This window comes from Drosophila serrata, unplaced genomic scaffold (genome assembly GCF_035046125.1).
Source record: "Drosophila serrata isolate PLE 108 unplaced genomic scaffold, ASM3504612v1 contig_382, whole genome shotgun sequence".
Taxonomy (NCBI): domain Eukaryota; kingdom Metazoa; phylum Arthropoda; class Insecta; order Diptera; family Drosophilidae; genus Drosophila; species Drosophila serrata.
In genome coordinates, this window is record NW_028257280.1 from 8,640,266 (window position 1) to 8,653,773 (window position 13,508).

Consider the following 13,508-nt stretch of genomic DNA (forward strand, 5'->3'; position numbering starts at 1 on the left):
CTTCCCTCTCTTTTACCAATAACTCATAACACATTATGGCCATGGAGGACTCTGTGTCTCCTCTGGAGGCTGTGTGCTTTGATCTCACTGATGACAGGGCAGCGCGTGTAAATTCCCTTCGCAGCGTCCCCATTGCTCTCATGACACAAACATATCGCTGCCATATTAATAATGAGGCTCATTAACACTGCACTGCAGTGCACTCAACACATTGCCCGATGTTGGCACTTTCTTGAGCAAAAGGGGTAGCAATTGCAGGGGTACTTACAGGGGCTTGGGGTATGTAATTGACACGCTCATTGCTGATAAGTGTGTTTCGCTGTAAGCACTTGAGATATGCTCGCTAAACCGGGAGGGAAATGCATATGTTTGGTACTTGACTGCCTTTTGTTCTTATTTATGAATATCTCATTGTGAAAATATAAATTTATTTTGAAATATCTTACTTAAGATGCTGCAAATATATTTTGTATAACTTTAATTGCAAAATTCAATCAAATTAGCTTAGGTAAGACTAGTGAAGTATAGAAAGTGTTTGCTAAAGGTATCAATATCTAGTTTTTAAAGACGTTAAGGGGTGCAGCATAAACTGTCATTAAGCAAAATATTGAAAACATTTTAAGATGTATTTATATATATAATTATATATATGTATGGCTTACAAGCATTCAAAGAATGAATCAGAATCAATCAGAAGTCCTTTTATCCCTTTTTTCTACAAGCGAATCCATAGTTGGATTGTTTTACAAAGGATCTATCAACATATATTTATACATTGTATGTTATATTATATTATATTCTAAAATATACATCCTCATTCCCCACTTCTCTTTCCTCCTCTAAGGAAAATTCGCATCATCAGAACTCTTCTTCAGAGTAATGCACATATTTATATTCATAATATTCTTAATTTATTTTAAAACAAAAAAAATGGAAAGAAAGCGCATCACCGCAGTTGAGGCTGCCACAACCACCAGTCGTCATATGGGTTTATAAACGTTTCATGTTTTAATTTATAGACTTACATAAAACGCCCCATTTTGTGCGCCAAGTGCTGGGGGAAAGCGGCAAGAGCGGGGAAAAGCGGGAAAATGCATTTGCTTGGCGCTCAATTGACATTCATATTTATAGAGCATATTGAACAAATAGACGAAACCCCAAAGAGCTACACGAGAGATGTTATTTTTTTTGTTTCTTTCGGTTGGACGTTGTTGCCGCTCGACTGGCAGTTGTCACTCAACTTGATCCGAGAGATGTGCTCCGATATATGTTATGTAGTATATAGCATGTCGTTTGTATTTTGCCCGAAAAAATACATACATGATAAAATGAAATAAAGGAGGAGCGCCGGCATTAAACGGCAAATGAAATTTCATTGTAAACAGACGCGTTCCGGCAAATTGAGCGGCTTAAACAAATTTCCGCTGGCATATAGCTCTGGCGTAACATCCTCACAAGCATCTTATCCTGCGAGCATCCTGTTGAGGGCACAATTTATGGGCTTCCGCTCCCGCTATGCCACTTGAGCCTCAATTGGTCCTTTGGGCAGCAGCAGCGGCAGCAGCTGGACTCCTCCTGAACTCTACTCCTAAATTAAATTACAACAACTTTTGTGGACTTTGGTTCCGGGAATGGGGAAATAGGATAGAAAACCCGCTCTTCACTTATAGAGCACCGTGTGCCAGGAGCGCGGCGGCAATCGAAGACCGATCATACCACGCTGGCTATCATTGAGGGCCACATCCACCGGCAGATTCTGGCTACAAAGATAGAGGAGATAGAGTAACCATTAGGGAAACCGAAATAGATACAGTTTTGGAAAAATAAACTAGGGAATAATAAAAACTATTGACTTACCCATTGTAGATGATCACAGCCACACTGCCATCGGGACGTTGGAAGCCCACCACACTTAGCTGGGTGAAGGGATTGCTTTCGTTCTCAATCTTCGCCTCGATGCGCACAGAGTCTGCAGGGAGGAACTTGGAGAAGTGTCCAATGGCATAGAAGATTGGTTGCTTGTATATCTCCTGGCGATTGGTTGCATTCACAATGACCGGTGCATCCACAAAGTTATTCACATAGTTGGGTCCACCCTGCTCGTCCAGCACCAGGTTCCAGTCCAACCAACCGTTGAAGTGATGCCTCATATCCTGGGTATAGGCTCGCATGTAGCTCTCTCCCCGCTGCCAGCTGCCCAGCTCAGGGCCATGGGTCTGCCAGGGTTTGTCCCCGATGCAGGACTCTGTATTTAGGAGCAGCTTTTCAGGCATCTCCGAGTGCGCCTGGTCGATGAGCTGAGGGCCAACTAGTTCATCCCAATACCAGTGCACAGCCAGACCATCCAGGTAGGACAAAGAGTTGTTTCTAGAGGAGCGCATCTAAAAAAAAACATATTTAAGTGATTATATTCATATGTATACCATCCCATCCCAGATCACACTCACCTTCCGGAACCACGAGGGATATGTGTATCGCTGGTCATCGTTGCCAAAGATGAGCACCTTGCTCTGTGTGGAGCTCCTCCTGATGGTTGGACCCAGATTGTCGTTCAGCCAAATAGCCTGACCGAAAATACGTCAAGATGCTTAATAGCCAGAATCGTGATCGATGGCCAATAGCAAAAGCTAGTGGTTAATGTCTCGTACCTGCTGCCAGGGCGTCCAGCCCATGCTCATGAAGTGCACAAAGAAGAAACCGATGACGCCGTTTAGCGGCTCATTGCCCGTGGATATGGCCCAGATCGGCATATTTTTAGCCTGCATGAGCTCGAGGAATCTGTAAAGATTTTCACAACAAAAAAAAAAGTGTCTCATAAATACGGCAGATCCATGGCTAATGTCTCACTTGAGGTGGTAAAGAGCCCATGTCTGGTAGTATTCCGTCTTTAGTTGACCAAATCCCGTCCAGCGATCGTTGCTCTTCATCCAGGGCGGGGCACTCCAGGCGGCGCCCATGATCTTTAGTTCATCTAGGTCTCCGACGATTTTCAACCGCTTTAGTTGCTCTATTTTCTGCAGATCCCTGGGATCCAGTTCGGTGAAGTTACTCAGCTGGAGATCATTCCGGGGCCATTCATTGTAGGCCCAAGGTTCTAGGTCAAAGTCTGAGCCACCAATGGACATGCGAACGGTGTTGTATGCTATACCATCTTGATGGAAGTAGGATCTGGCAAGAAATAATGTTATACTTTGAGTTTATTATATAAATTTCTTGTTTATACTTATAGACATGATCCTGCAGCTCTTGAGGTAATTGCTTTAGTAAATACGAGACTGTGCCGGTGAAGGCTCCGCCAAAATTGGAAACCTTTTGAAAACGCTTCTCTCGATTTACAAATACACGAAGAGTACGAACACTGGAGTTGATAACTGCATTATAGAGAAGAATATTAGATTTGTGTATATACTTTTAAGAGGTTTCTTCAGCTACAAAGCCTCTGGGGTATGTTGGCCAACTGCAGCCAGGCTCGGCCTTGATCCACCACAATGGCCTCTGCCTTGAAGTTCTCATCTATGGATTGTTTATCTTGCACCACCAAGGGTTTCTGGCTGGCAAAGTCACCAGTTGTCTTTTGGAAACGTAAGCCATCCTGCAAGATAATTTTGTTTATACAATATATATATTTATTTACTTTAATGAGCTGAGTTGACAAATCTTCTTGAGCAACAAAACCCGAAAAGCATCTATGAGCTATGTACCAATCCTGCTGACTCACCTTACTGGAGCTGATCACCACAATCTGGTTGCTATCAGTGATCTCCGGCTGCTCCAGGTAATCGCAGTAGGTGCTGTTGCACACACAAACGCTTCCATGGCTCGTCTCTCGCAGATCGCAGGGCATCTGCTCAGAGGAGGCACCTGTAAGATACATTTATTGTGTATATATTTCTTAAAATCTCAGGTAGATTTCAGGCTCACTCACCTGCCCCGATCGAGAGCAGTGCAAAAAGAAAGCAATGCCAAATTTGAATCATTTTTCGCCCTGCAAAATGGGAACGATGCGGCTCGAGTGAAGGCACCTCGCAAACTGAGCTCGGATTGAGAGTGGCTCGATCCGGGACTCTCGTTTCTCTGATCGAATCACCGAATTTCGCTCAATTTGCTCTTGTTGTTTATGAGCATTACTTGACCCAGGGGCCCGGCTTTTGGTTTTGATTTGATAAAGCAACTTGTTGTGCCCGGCAGTCATGGTGTTCCCACTTGGAAATCGGCGCACGCAATCAAAAGTAAAAGTTATGCAAAACCAGAGGCGGAGTGGGAAAAAGAGAAGGGGTTACAAATAGCAGAGGAAAATTAATATTTAAAGAAATATGCCTAACATTTAATTTTCATCACATTTTTCCATTCATTTAATTTGAATCTTTTGATATATAAATTAAAATTATTCTGTTTTTATTTTTGTTTATTTTTATTTAACTATTAAATATATATATATAAAGAAATATCAGACTATTGTTCTCTTACATATGAATACTTTTATATGGCAATTTTAATCAACAAATCAAAATTTAAAATACTCAGAACTTACCCAAAAATGGATTGATTTTAATTCGGAGAGCGTTCCTATGTTAGTTTTTATTAGGTTTATAAATCTGCATACTCAATATAAAACTTAAAAAAATTATAATTTTTGGGTAATTTTTGATAATTTTAACGATTTTACCCTTATAAAATTTTGAATATTTTGAAAAAATTAAATTTTTGTCGGACATATGTAGCCAGATCGACTAAGCTGTTCTTGCTGATCAAGAATATATATTATTTATAGGGTCGGAAATGATTCCTTCACTGTTTTTCAAGCTTCTTACGAAAATTATAATACCCTGTGAAGTTACACAAAACATGCCTAAAAGTATACATAAAAGACTTTAACATAAGAATAATGGTAGTTATACAATTTCGATATTCATAATATTTTACACAGAATTGTAGAGTATAATAAAATGGCTATATCTCAAATTTGATATAAATCTGCTGAAAACTGAAAATGTTATAATTTTTTTTGTAACAATTTTCTGGTCATTCCAATGGCAGCTATATGATATAGTCGTCCGTTCCGACATATATTTGAGTGAGAGTATATAGAATGCTAACTATAAAGTTTCATTAAGATAGCTTTAAAACTGAGAGACTAGTTTGCGTAGAAACGGACAGACGGACATGGCTAGATCGACTCGGCTGTTGATCCTGATCAAGAATATATACACTTTATATGGTCGGAGGTGCCTCCTTCACTGCGTTGCAAACTTCTGACTGAAATTATAATACCCTGCAAGGGTATAAAAACATTATTCACCACACCTTCTCATAAGATAATATTCTTTTTATAATGCTAAATTAAAGTATCATAATATCAAGTAAATATATAAATAAGTAGTGTGACATCGAAATTTTCTTAACAAAGTACTAACTTTATAAATCAAATGTGTATTGCTTCTCAGAGAGGTTGTTTTAATACCCATAATATTTGTACTATCACCACCCCTTTAGCATTAGTTATTAATTATACATAAATATATATTTTTCTTAAACAAAACCCAATTGAGTTTGAACAAAATTTATTTCGAAACTTTGTTCAATTGTACAACAAAGTGTGAATGGATCTAGCTGGAACATTTACGATAAAGTTGCCACGAACGCTGTCCACCACAGAGATGTCCAGATCAGCTCGTCCGCTGTTGAATAGAACCGCGGCGATCTTGTTATCCGGCCGGAGGAAGGCCACCGTGTCCAGGTTGACGTTACTGGGAATAGCATCAATCCTGATCGAACCCTCAGGAACCAGCTTAGAGAAGTGACCGATGGCATAGAACATGGGCTGTTTGTAGAACTCATCGAAAGCTGGAAGAATTTAAATCATTATTAGATTTCATATCGAAGGACAAAGGACTCTCTCTCAGACTCTACATACTTGTGGTATTCACTATTACGGGAGCATCAACGGTATTATCCACATAGTTGGGTCCGCCCACCTCATCCAGGCATATGTTCCAATCAATCCAGCCATTGAAGCCCAACTTAATGTTGGCCAGATAGTCACGGGCATATTTCTCGGCACGTTCCCAACTTCCCAGCAGAGGAGCAGACGCCTGCCAGGGCTTATCCCCGATGCAGGACTCGGAAACAATCATAATCTTGTCCGGAATATATTTTGTGGTCTGCTCAATAAAGCTATTGCCGAAAATTTCATCCCAATACCAATGCACAGATAATCCATCAAGATAATCAATCGAGTTGGGGCGAGTATAGTTCATCTGAAAATAGAGGCGATAAGGAATATGAACTTTGAAGTTTAATTTGAGCTAATTAAATCATTTGACTCTTGGAAAAATACTTACCATCTTGAACCAGTGGGGAAAGGACCACCGCTGGTCGTCATTTCCAAAGAGAATAATGTCCTTGAACTCGGAATTACGAAGCGCAGGGCCCAGGTAATCGTTTAGCCAAATGGCTTGGGTTTGCGGTGTCCAACCCATGCTCATGAACTTCACGAAAAACATGAAAAAGATGCCATTGAGTGGCTCATTGCCCGTGGAAATGGCCCAGATGGGTAGCCCATTGTCCTCCATCAGCTTGATCCAACGGAGATGATAGTCAACCCAGGTCTGATAGTATTCCCGCTTGAGTCGCCCAAATCCTGTCCACTTGTTGTTGGTCTTCATCCAACGTGGGGCACTCCAGGCGGCTCCCTTGACCAGCAGATTTTTCACACCAGAGACCTCAACGAGACGCTTGATCTGAGCCACTCGTCCCACATCCCTTTCGTCCAATTTGTCCATGTCGGAGAGCTGGGTGTTACCCTCTTCCTCGGCATAGGCCCAGGCTTCGAGATCAAAGTCACAGCCGCCAATTGAGACGCGCATCAGATTAAAACCCAGCCCATCCTCCGCATAGAAGGACTTGTAGAGATGATCGGCCATCTCCGTCTGCTTGAAATTCTCCACCAAATAGGTCACAGCTCCAGTGTAGCTGCCTCCGAATCCCACCATCTTCTGGTGAGTCTTGCTTCTGTCCAGCCGCAGGGTCACCGAGCGAGTGATGGCACTCTCGCGGGACTCCAAGGTAAAGGCACTGGCCACCACCTTATCCACCAAACGGGACAGGATACTGGCATTAACAGCCTCCGGAGTGGGTTCCACATAGTCTGGCACGGTGAATTTCTCCTCTGTGCCGAATTTGCCACTGGAAGTGGTGAACCGCAGACCCAGCTTGGAGCTGGAAATCAAAGCGAACTCGTTGTCCTCCGTCACGATGGGGTTTTCCAGATAGTCACAGTAGTCTGCTGTGCAGACACACACCTTGCCGTGATCCGCATCCTTAAGTTTACAAGGAATAGATTCGGCTTGACCACCTGCAAAAGGAATTTCAATTGTACATTCGGTTTATGATCTAGATTAATGACCACTTACCGATAGCTGATATTAGCAGCAGCACTCCAAGAGCCAAGATTCCTCGGCTGCCAAACATTTTTCTAGTTGACCGTTCACTCCAATCGCCGCCAGTCAACTGAGGCCACTTGCCGAACAGAAGGTTCCAGCTGGATTGGGTCTTGGTGGCTTATCTGGCCACTTGGTGGCCAGGAAGTAATCCAGATAAAGCCAAAACAATCAGCTTATTATGGGAATTATTAATATGGGAATTTTAGGAAAAGATTTTACCATCAACTTGGCCTTGATATTAATTTTAGCTTTAAGCTGGTAAGATGAGCCTGGACTTTTTTCATTCTCAGGCTACACCCCGTTCGGCAAACAACCTTTTTTTCTTTGGAGTTTCTCAAAATTTTCTAAATTAAAAAAAAAGTGTTTCTACCACAAAAAAAAAAAAAAATGTCTTGCAGAAGATCTTTTGGTAAGAATTGTAAAAGTAAATAGCGGAATACAATGAGAAACTATGGAAAAATCCTTGTTTTTTAAGGACCCGGACCTGGCGCCTACGATCTGCCCAGTATGTTTGGTGCCAATTGCGACAAAAGGATGCAGAGAGGTCCTGCTTTTAGTTTTGGAACGTGTTCGAGACCCTGCAATACTACGACGAGGAAAGTTGAAGGACCTGGTCCAGCTGCCTATGATCTGGGCAATGTAACGCGATATGGTCGGCCTGGGCAAAATGATTTTAACATATTCAGTCCGCTCAATCGTCGTTAAGAAAAAGTGAAGGAACGTGTTCAAATATACAAAGTTATATGGTCTAAATAGAAATTGTTTACTTATTAAACTGTTGGGCATGTATTCTTGGAATGGCAACAATCTAATCACTTAAATGGTAGCTACTTACCTCAGATTAGCCAAATCGTTGGTCTAAGATTAGTGACAAGTTAACAAAAGGGACAGGTGTCTGCTTGGACCAACTGAGTTATCACGGATTAGGTCATGGACTTATCTTTTTGGTTATTAATGCCACATCTTGGCTATTAATAATAGGTCAATATCATGGTGGTTACCATGCCATGGCTACCCTCGTATATAAAATCAATTTTTCAACAAAAAAAGAGAAAGCTAGAACCCGGCGCCTGGCAATCCGTCACAAATTTGTTGGGACTAAATTTAAACGGCGAAAAAAGGCAATGAAATGGAAAATGTGACTAAAGGCTGAAAAATCCATAGCCTGCTTATCGGGGCAGCGGGCGAACACTCGCTCGGCCGGGTCTTTAAGCCAATGCATTGGCTTTAATCTCCCGCCCATCTCCTTTTGCTGTGGAGGAAGGAAACCATTCGTGGTGCTAATAAAACAGACTACCATGACATGACCAAAGCTTTAAAGCCATGTGTGTGTGTGTGTGTATGTCTCATTGTGTTAACAACAAAAACTATAACCAGTTGAATTGGAAAATGCTGGAAAATCACTAAGGGAATAGTAATGGTCTTTGAATTCTCTAAAGAAGAATATTTTAAGGTACTGTAGAGGCAAATTAAAACTGATTTAAAATACTAACAATGGTTTTAAAGACATTAAAGATGTAAATATGTATATTCTTAATATAATTTATTTGGGTTAAAGAAGTACTTAACCAAACAATATTAGTAATATTACAACTGGTATTTAACTTAATTTTAATTGAAGCAAATATTTATAATTTTATTTAATATTTACTATCTACATTTTACTTTATAATTATACAAGTAAACAAATATATATATATTAAACTGCAGTCATTAAGGTTTATATATAAATAAGAAAGTTATTTAGTTTCTAATATACAAATATGCTTTAGAGGCAATTTGTATTAACTTCCATTAATTATTATTATATTATTAAGTTGTAAATAAAAGTACATCTATCATAGTAAATATTGCCCTAATATTTACCTATAGCTTACATAATATTTAATATTATTTGTAAGGGAAACTACACTTTTAAATAATTTAATAATATTTTGTTAAGAAACTATCTTTTTAAAGCCAATAAATTCATTATTCATCCTTCGTAAGCTAAACATCCGGAGTCATGTTCAATGCAAACAAGGGGAGATTACCCCTAAAAGGGGTCCTGAAGGAAAGGGGGATGACTGACTGGCTGGATGCCGTCGTTTCTTGCTCCTTTTTGGCCATCTGCTCGGCTTTTGGGCCATCGCACTCGGCTCGGCTCGCGTGCTGTCAATAAAATAGAACGGCAACTTGTCGCTGGCTTTCAATATTCGCACATACGTCGTTGTGGCAGCACCACCTGTTGCCAGTCGGATTCGCTGCGTGTGTAGATACAGCTCGGGGCATACTTTGTGGCGCGAATCGTGAGGCACTTTTGAGCCATATGGCAGACTAAATTTGGCGCTAACCGTGTGTCCAATTAGCCAAAAGTGTGCTTGCCATGTCGGAGAAGTCAACACGTGGCCAGGCCCACGCCCGGTCAGAGTCCCAGTCTCAGTTCCAGGCAGCTGCCCAGCTAAATGCCACAGGCAGACGGAGCTCCACGCCGCAGGCTAATGGCTCCTCCAATCGCTGCCTGATTGCCGTGATTGTCTACCTGGCCCTGCTGCTAGATAACATGCTGCTAACCGTAATTGGTAATGGGCCAAAATCAATTACAGATAAGTGCGGTAATAAATGATAAGAATCGCCATTTCCAGTGCCCATTCTACCGGATTACTTGGCCGGCCTGGAGTCGGATTCCTCTTCGCTGATCGTGCTGAGTCTGGATGATACATCCCCAGCCTCAAAGCTATCCTATCGTGGCTCAGAATCTCCGACAGGTGGTCATCCTCAGCTATACATTGCCAAGCATCCCATACCCGGCAAATCGATGGTCAATTTCACCCTGTTCCAGATGTCCACAGAGGCGGCAACTACCATCACCACTCCACCCCCGAGCATGCACAATTTCAACTCCACCCCCACACCGGCAATTTCGCTTTTGAAGCCGTCAGAGGGTCAGTCGGGTGGCACTAATTCGTCCAGGAGCAGGAACCGCAAGGTGGCGGCCCCAGCCGACAACAAGGAGCTGACCTTGACGCAGGAGAACGGTTCCATTGGCCTGCTGCTGGCCATGAAGGCCCTCGTCCAATTAATTTTCAATCCGATTGTCGGTAACGCGTCCAGCAAGTTTGGCTACCGCCTACCGATTGTGGTTGGCACCTTCTTCCTGCTCCTCTCCTCGCTGGGTGAGTAATCTATTTAAAAGCGGGGCCATGAAGGTCATAAGGGGTTTGGGTGACATACCATTTGATGATTTATTTTCTTTTAGAGAGTATATGGTTACATTTACTGCACTTTCTTATTAATGTAATCATGTATACTCCCCTAGTATTTACCATTGGCGAATCCTACTGGGCACTCCTGGTTGCTCGAGCAATTCAAGGTGTGGGCTCGGCTTGCATCAACATCTGCGGCATGAGCCTGGTGGCCCAGCATTATCCGGAGGAGGCGAAGCGTTCCAAAGTGATGGGCATCATCCTGGGCAGCATAGCTTTGGGTGTGCTGCTGGGTTATCCTTTCGGTGGAATCCTGTACGATCTGATGGGCAAGTCTGCGCCCTTTATCATTCTCTCCACGCTGATGTTCCTGAGTCTGGGTCTACAGCTGCTGACCATGGATCTGTCCGTTCAACCGGAAGTGGTGGTAGAGGAAACTCCAAAATGGCGACCCCTACTCGAGTGTAAAATGATCTTGGCCATTGTGCTGGCCATATGGTTCTCCACCTCCACGATGGCCATGCTGGAGCCATGCCTGCCCATCTGGCTGATTCAGTATCTGAAGCCCAACAAATGGCAACTGGGCACTGTCTTCATACCGGATTCGGTGGGTTACTTTGTTGGCACCAATTTCTTTGGCAGCATTGCCTATAAATATGGTCAGGTGAAGGTGTCCTGCATCAGTTTGCTCCTGGTGGGAGTTGCCTCCATTCTGGTGAGTTAAATACTTATGAAAATGATTATAAACCCTACATATTTGGAATATATTACAGATCCCAAGTGCTACAACTGTTGCCCAACTATTACTGCCCCATTTCGCCTTGGGTCTGGGGATAGGAGTAATTGATGCAGCACTCGTTCCCCTGCTGGCCACCTTTGTGGATGCCACCCTTTCCCAGGAGGAGCACAGCGAGGGCAGCAGCTCCATGTCCAGCTATGGCACTGTCTACGCTATACAACAGACCTCCGTCAGTTTAGCCTATTGCCTTGGTAAATACAGCCATAAAATATATATTTGGGAGATAAAAAAAACTTAATATTTTTTTTTATAGCTCCTCTGATCGGAGGTGAACTGGCCCAGACCTTTGGTTTCGCCTGGCTGATGCGCATTGTGGGCATATTTAACATGATCTATGGCCCCATTCTAGTTTATTTGTACCAGAAATATGATCCCAAGGTTGGATATTATTTGGAATATTTTCAAAAATGCACTTCTATTTATGTGTTTTGGAATTTTACAGGCCCTAAGGGAGCAGCACAATGACATGTTGCTACAAAGCAGTGGAGGTGGATCTCGATACAAGCAGCTCTACAACTCCATGGATGTGGAATAAGTTGCTCATCTGACCAGATCCTCACCCAATCTCAAAGCAAAGTTACTTCTGGAATGCCTAAAATTTGGATGTTCCTAAGGTTCACTTTAAGCAATATATTTCGAGCAAATTAAACCCATTTAAGATTATTAACACACCATACTTTTCCTTTAAAAAAATTGAATCTCTTTGAACCAAAATCGCTTTATCATATAATCAATACCATTGAGTTGAATAATGGAATGTCACAAAACTCCTGTTTGGTTAGATTCATTTAAAAAAATGTACCTTTTTAAATCGGAACCGTTTTAAAGTTACTTTAAATAAACACTATTGTGAATATAAAAATAAAATATTTAAAAAATTAAGTTGGGTAGATATTTAGATATTTTCCCATCAAGTATGCCCTGCTTTAGATTTTTCCTAATGATGCCATGTCGGTGCTATGGAATCCTCATTCCGTATAAAGAATCCGTTCGGCAAACAACTCTAATTGAGTTCAAAATTTTCAGTAAAATATTTTTCTAATATTGCACAAAACTAACTAAACATGGCGGTGCGACCTTTAGGTAAGTAAAGTAAATACACAATACAGATGCGGAAAGTGATCCGCATCCGTGTCCATTATCCTTCAAGGACCTGGGCCCGGCGCTTACATGCTGCCATCCACATGCGGATATGACAAGCATGACAGCCGGAAGCAACGTATGCCTCAGTACTCCTTTGGCATGCGTACCACCATGCCCGGGGATGCCATGGGTCCTGGTCCTGGTGCCTATAAGGTGGACAAACTGACCCGCTATGGCAACAGCAAGGGATTGGAGTTCTCGATAGCACCCAGGACGAATATAATTGGTGAGTGCCTCCTGAGCAAATAAAATCAATAGAACACGATAACTCCAGTTTCTTTGCTGCAGATAAACAATGCAGTCCTGGTCCCGGTGCCCATGATGTCCACATTTTCACGGGCACGCAGGCTCCGTCCTATTCCATGGGTCTGCGAACGGATGTCAACTTTAAAAAGGATGGTCCCGGTCCCAATGCCTACAAGTACGAGGTGAATGCTGTTCGTCCTGGAGTGCCTAAATACAGCATGTATGTAGCTCTACCCATAGGATTTTAAGCCATATTTCTGATCCGCCTTATACTCTTCCAATTTTCCAATCGCAGGGGCATGCAAACCAAGGTTTTGGACAAGACGAACTCACCTGGTCCAGCCGCCTATGCTGCCGGCGACATTAATGTGAAGCTAAACCGTGCTCCAATGTACTCCATGCAGGCACGCACCAACGTGCGGGGAGAGAACGTTGGTCCTGGCCCCAACTATTATGACCTGATGTACTATCGTCCCGGCAAGAGCGGCCCGGGCTACTCCTTCGGTCTGCGCCACTCTCAGTTCGCTCCGCCCATGATAGTTAGATGTGATAATATGTAGTTTACCTGCAATATTAGAAAAATGTTCAAAATTTCAGTATATAAACTTTTTCTTTGTAATAAATTGTTGGCTTTTTGCGTGGATTCAAAAATATCGAGGGAGTAATGAAAACTGTAATGGCTGCCGGAAGCTC

The 13,508-nt window shown here is 42.3% G+C and overlaps 5 protein-coding genes and 1 long non-coding RNA gene across 7 annotated transcripts; 4 read left to right on the forward strand and 2 right to left on the reverse strand.

Annotated features, from left to right (window-relative positions):
- Nucleotides 1–616: 616 nt before the first annotated feature.
- Nucleotides 617–4,044, reverse strand: Gba1b (Glucocerebrosidase 1b). Its single transcript, XM_020952594.2, has 9 exons — nt 3,926–4,044; nt 3,719–3,861; nt 3,433–3,592; nt 3,224–3,371; nt 2,848–3,168; nt 2,649–2,778; nt 2,448–2,564; nt 1,858–2,381; nt 617–1,760 (listed from the first exon to the last, which is right to left on the reverse strand). The coding sequence occupies exons 1-9, from the start codon at nt 3,975–3,977 to the stop codon at nt 1,661–1,663; spliced, it is 1,695 nt and encodes a 564-aa protein (XP_020808253.2). The 5' UTR covers nt 3,978–4,044; the 3' UTR covers nt 617–1,660.
- Nucleotides 2,818–4,432, forward strand: LOC147642611 (uncharacterized). 2 transcript variants are annotated; one of them, XR_015273468.1, is made up of 3 exons: nt 2,818–2,932; nt 3,021–3,161; nt 3,230–3,639. It is a non-coding gene; the product is annotated as an uncharacterized LOC147642611 (long non-coding RNA). The 2 variants fall into 2 exon arrangements; XR_015273470.1 differs by lacking the exon at nt 2,818–2,932 and adding an exon at nt 3,909–4,432 and having other exon boundaries at nt 2,940–3,161; nt 3,230–3,863.
- Nucleotides 4,433–5,544: 1,112 nt separating this feature from the next.
- On the reverse strand, nt 5,545–7,485 carry Gba1a (Glucocerebrosidase 1a). Its single transcript, XM_020953399.2, has 4 exons — nt 7,413–7,485; nt 6,342–7,354; nt 5,915–6,257; nt 5,545–5,844 (listed from the first exon to the last, which is right to left on the reverse strand). The coding sequence occupies exons 1-4, from the start codon at nt 7,468–7,470 to the stop codon at nt 5,579–5,581; spliced, it is 1,680 nt and encodes a 559-aa protein (XP_020809058.2). The 5' UTR covers nt 7,471–7,485; the 3' UTR covers nt 5,545–5,578.
- A 132-nt stretch (nt 7,486–7,617) lies between these two features.
- LOC110185528 (uncharacterized) lies at nt 7,618–8,195 on the forward strand. The gene is made up of 2 exons (XM_020954430.2): nt 7,618–7,851; nt 7,918–8,195. Exons 1-2 carry the CDS (start codon nt 7,830–7,832, stop codon nt 8,145–8,147), a joined length of 252 nt encoding a protein of 83 aa, XP_020810089.1. The 5' UTR covers nt 7,618–7,829; the 3' UTR covers nt 8,148–8,195.
- Nucleotides 8,196–9,622: 1,427 nt separating this feature from the next.
- prt (putative mushroom body vesicular transporter portabella) lies at nt 9,623–12,308 on the forward strand. The gene is made up of 6 exons (XM_020954281.2): nt 9,623–10,003; nt 10,067–10,597; nt 10,741–11,342; nt 11,401–11,617; nt 11,680–11,804; nt 11,869–12,308. The coding sequence occupies exons 1-6, from the start codon at nt 9,808–9,810 to the stop codon at nt 11,959–11,961; spliced, it is 1,764 nt and encodes a 587-aa protein (XP_020809940.2). The 5' UTR covers nt 9,623–9,807; the 3' UTR covers nt 11,962–12,308.
- On the forward strand, nt 12,295–13,438 carry LOC110184823 (ciliary microtubule associated protein 1B). Its single transcript, XM_020953471.2, has 4 exons — nt 12,295–12,509; nt 12,577–12,795; nt 12,858–13,035; nt 13,111–13,438. Exons 1-4 carry the CDS (start codon nt 12,491–12,493, stop codon nt 13,373–13,375), a joined length of 681 nt encoding a protein of 226 aa, XP_020809130.1. The 5' UTR covers nt 12,295–12,490; the 3' UTR covers nt 13,376–13,438.
- The last annotated feature ends 70 nt before the right edge of the window (nt 13,439–13,508 follow it).

Bases quoted from the DNA above. Each gene is read 5' to 3' on its own strand.
- Gba1a (XM_020953399.2), bottom strand. From the start codon at position 7,470: ATGTTTGGCAGCCGAGGAATCTTGGCTCTTGGAGTGCTGCTGCTAATA. The intron at 7,355-7,412 runs GTAAGTGGTCAT...TTCCTTTTGCAG, and splicing joins GCTGCTAATATCAGCTATCG to GTGGTCAAGCCGAATCTATT. The intron at 6,258-6,341 runs GTAAGTATTTTT...CTCTATTTTCAG, and splicing joins TTCCCCACTGGTTCAAGATG to ATGAACTATACTCGCCCCAA.
- prt (XM_020954281.2), top strand. From the start codon at position 9,808: ATGTCGGAGAAGTCAACACGTGGCCAGGCCCACGCCCGGTCAGAGTCC. The intron at 11,343-11,400 runs GTGAGTTAAATA...AATATATTACAG, and splicing joins TGGGAGTTGCCTCCATTCTG to ATCCCAAGTGCTACAACTGT. The intron at 11,805-11,868 runs GTTGGATATTAT...GGAATTTTACAG, and splicing joins ACCAGAAATATGATCCCAAG to GCCCTAAGGGAGCAGCACAA.
- LOC110185528 (XM_020954430.2), top strand. From the start codon at position 7,830: ATGTCTTGCAGAAGATCTTTTG. The intron at 7,852-7,917 runs GTAAGAATTGTA...TTGTTTTTTAAG, and splicing joins GTCTTGCAGAAGATCTTTTG to GACCCGGACCTGGCGCCTAC.
- Gba1b (XM_020952594.2), bottom strand. From the start codon at position 3,977: ATGATTCAAATTTGGCATTGCTTTCTTTTTGCACTGCTCTCGATCGGG. The intron at 3,862-3,925 runs GTGAGTGAGCCT...TGTATCTTACAG, and splicing joins ACTGCTCTCGATCGGGGCAG to GTGCCTCCTCTGAGCAGATG. The intron at 2,565-2,648 runs GTACGAGACATT...ATTTTCGGTCAG, and splicing joins GCTGGACGCCCTGGCAGCAG to GCTATTTGGCTGAACGACAA.
- LOC110184823 (XM_020953471.2), top strand. The intron at 12,796-12,857 runs GTGAGTGCCTCC...TCTTTGCTGCAG, and splicing joins ACCCAGGACGAATATAATTG to ATAAACAATGCAGTCCTGGT. The intron at 13,036-13,110 runs GTATGTAGCTCT...TTCCAATCGCAG, and splicing joins GGAGTGCCTAAATACAGCAT to GGGCATGCAAACCAAGGTTT.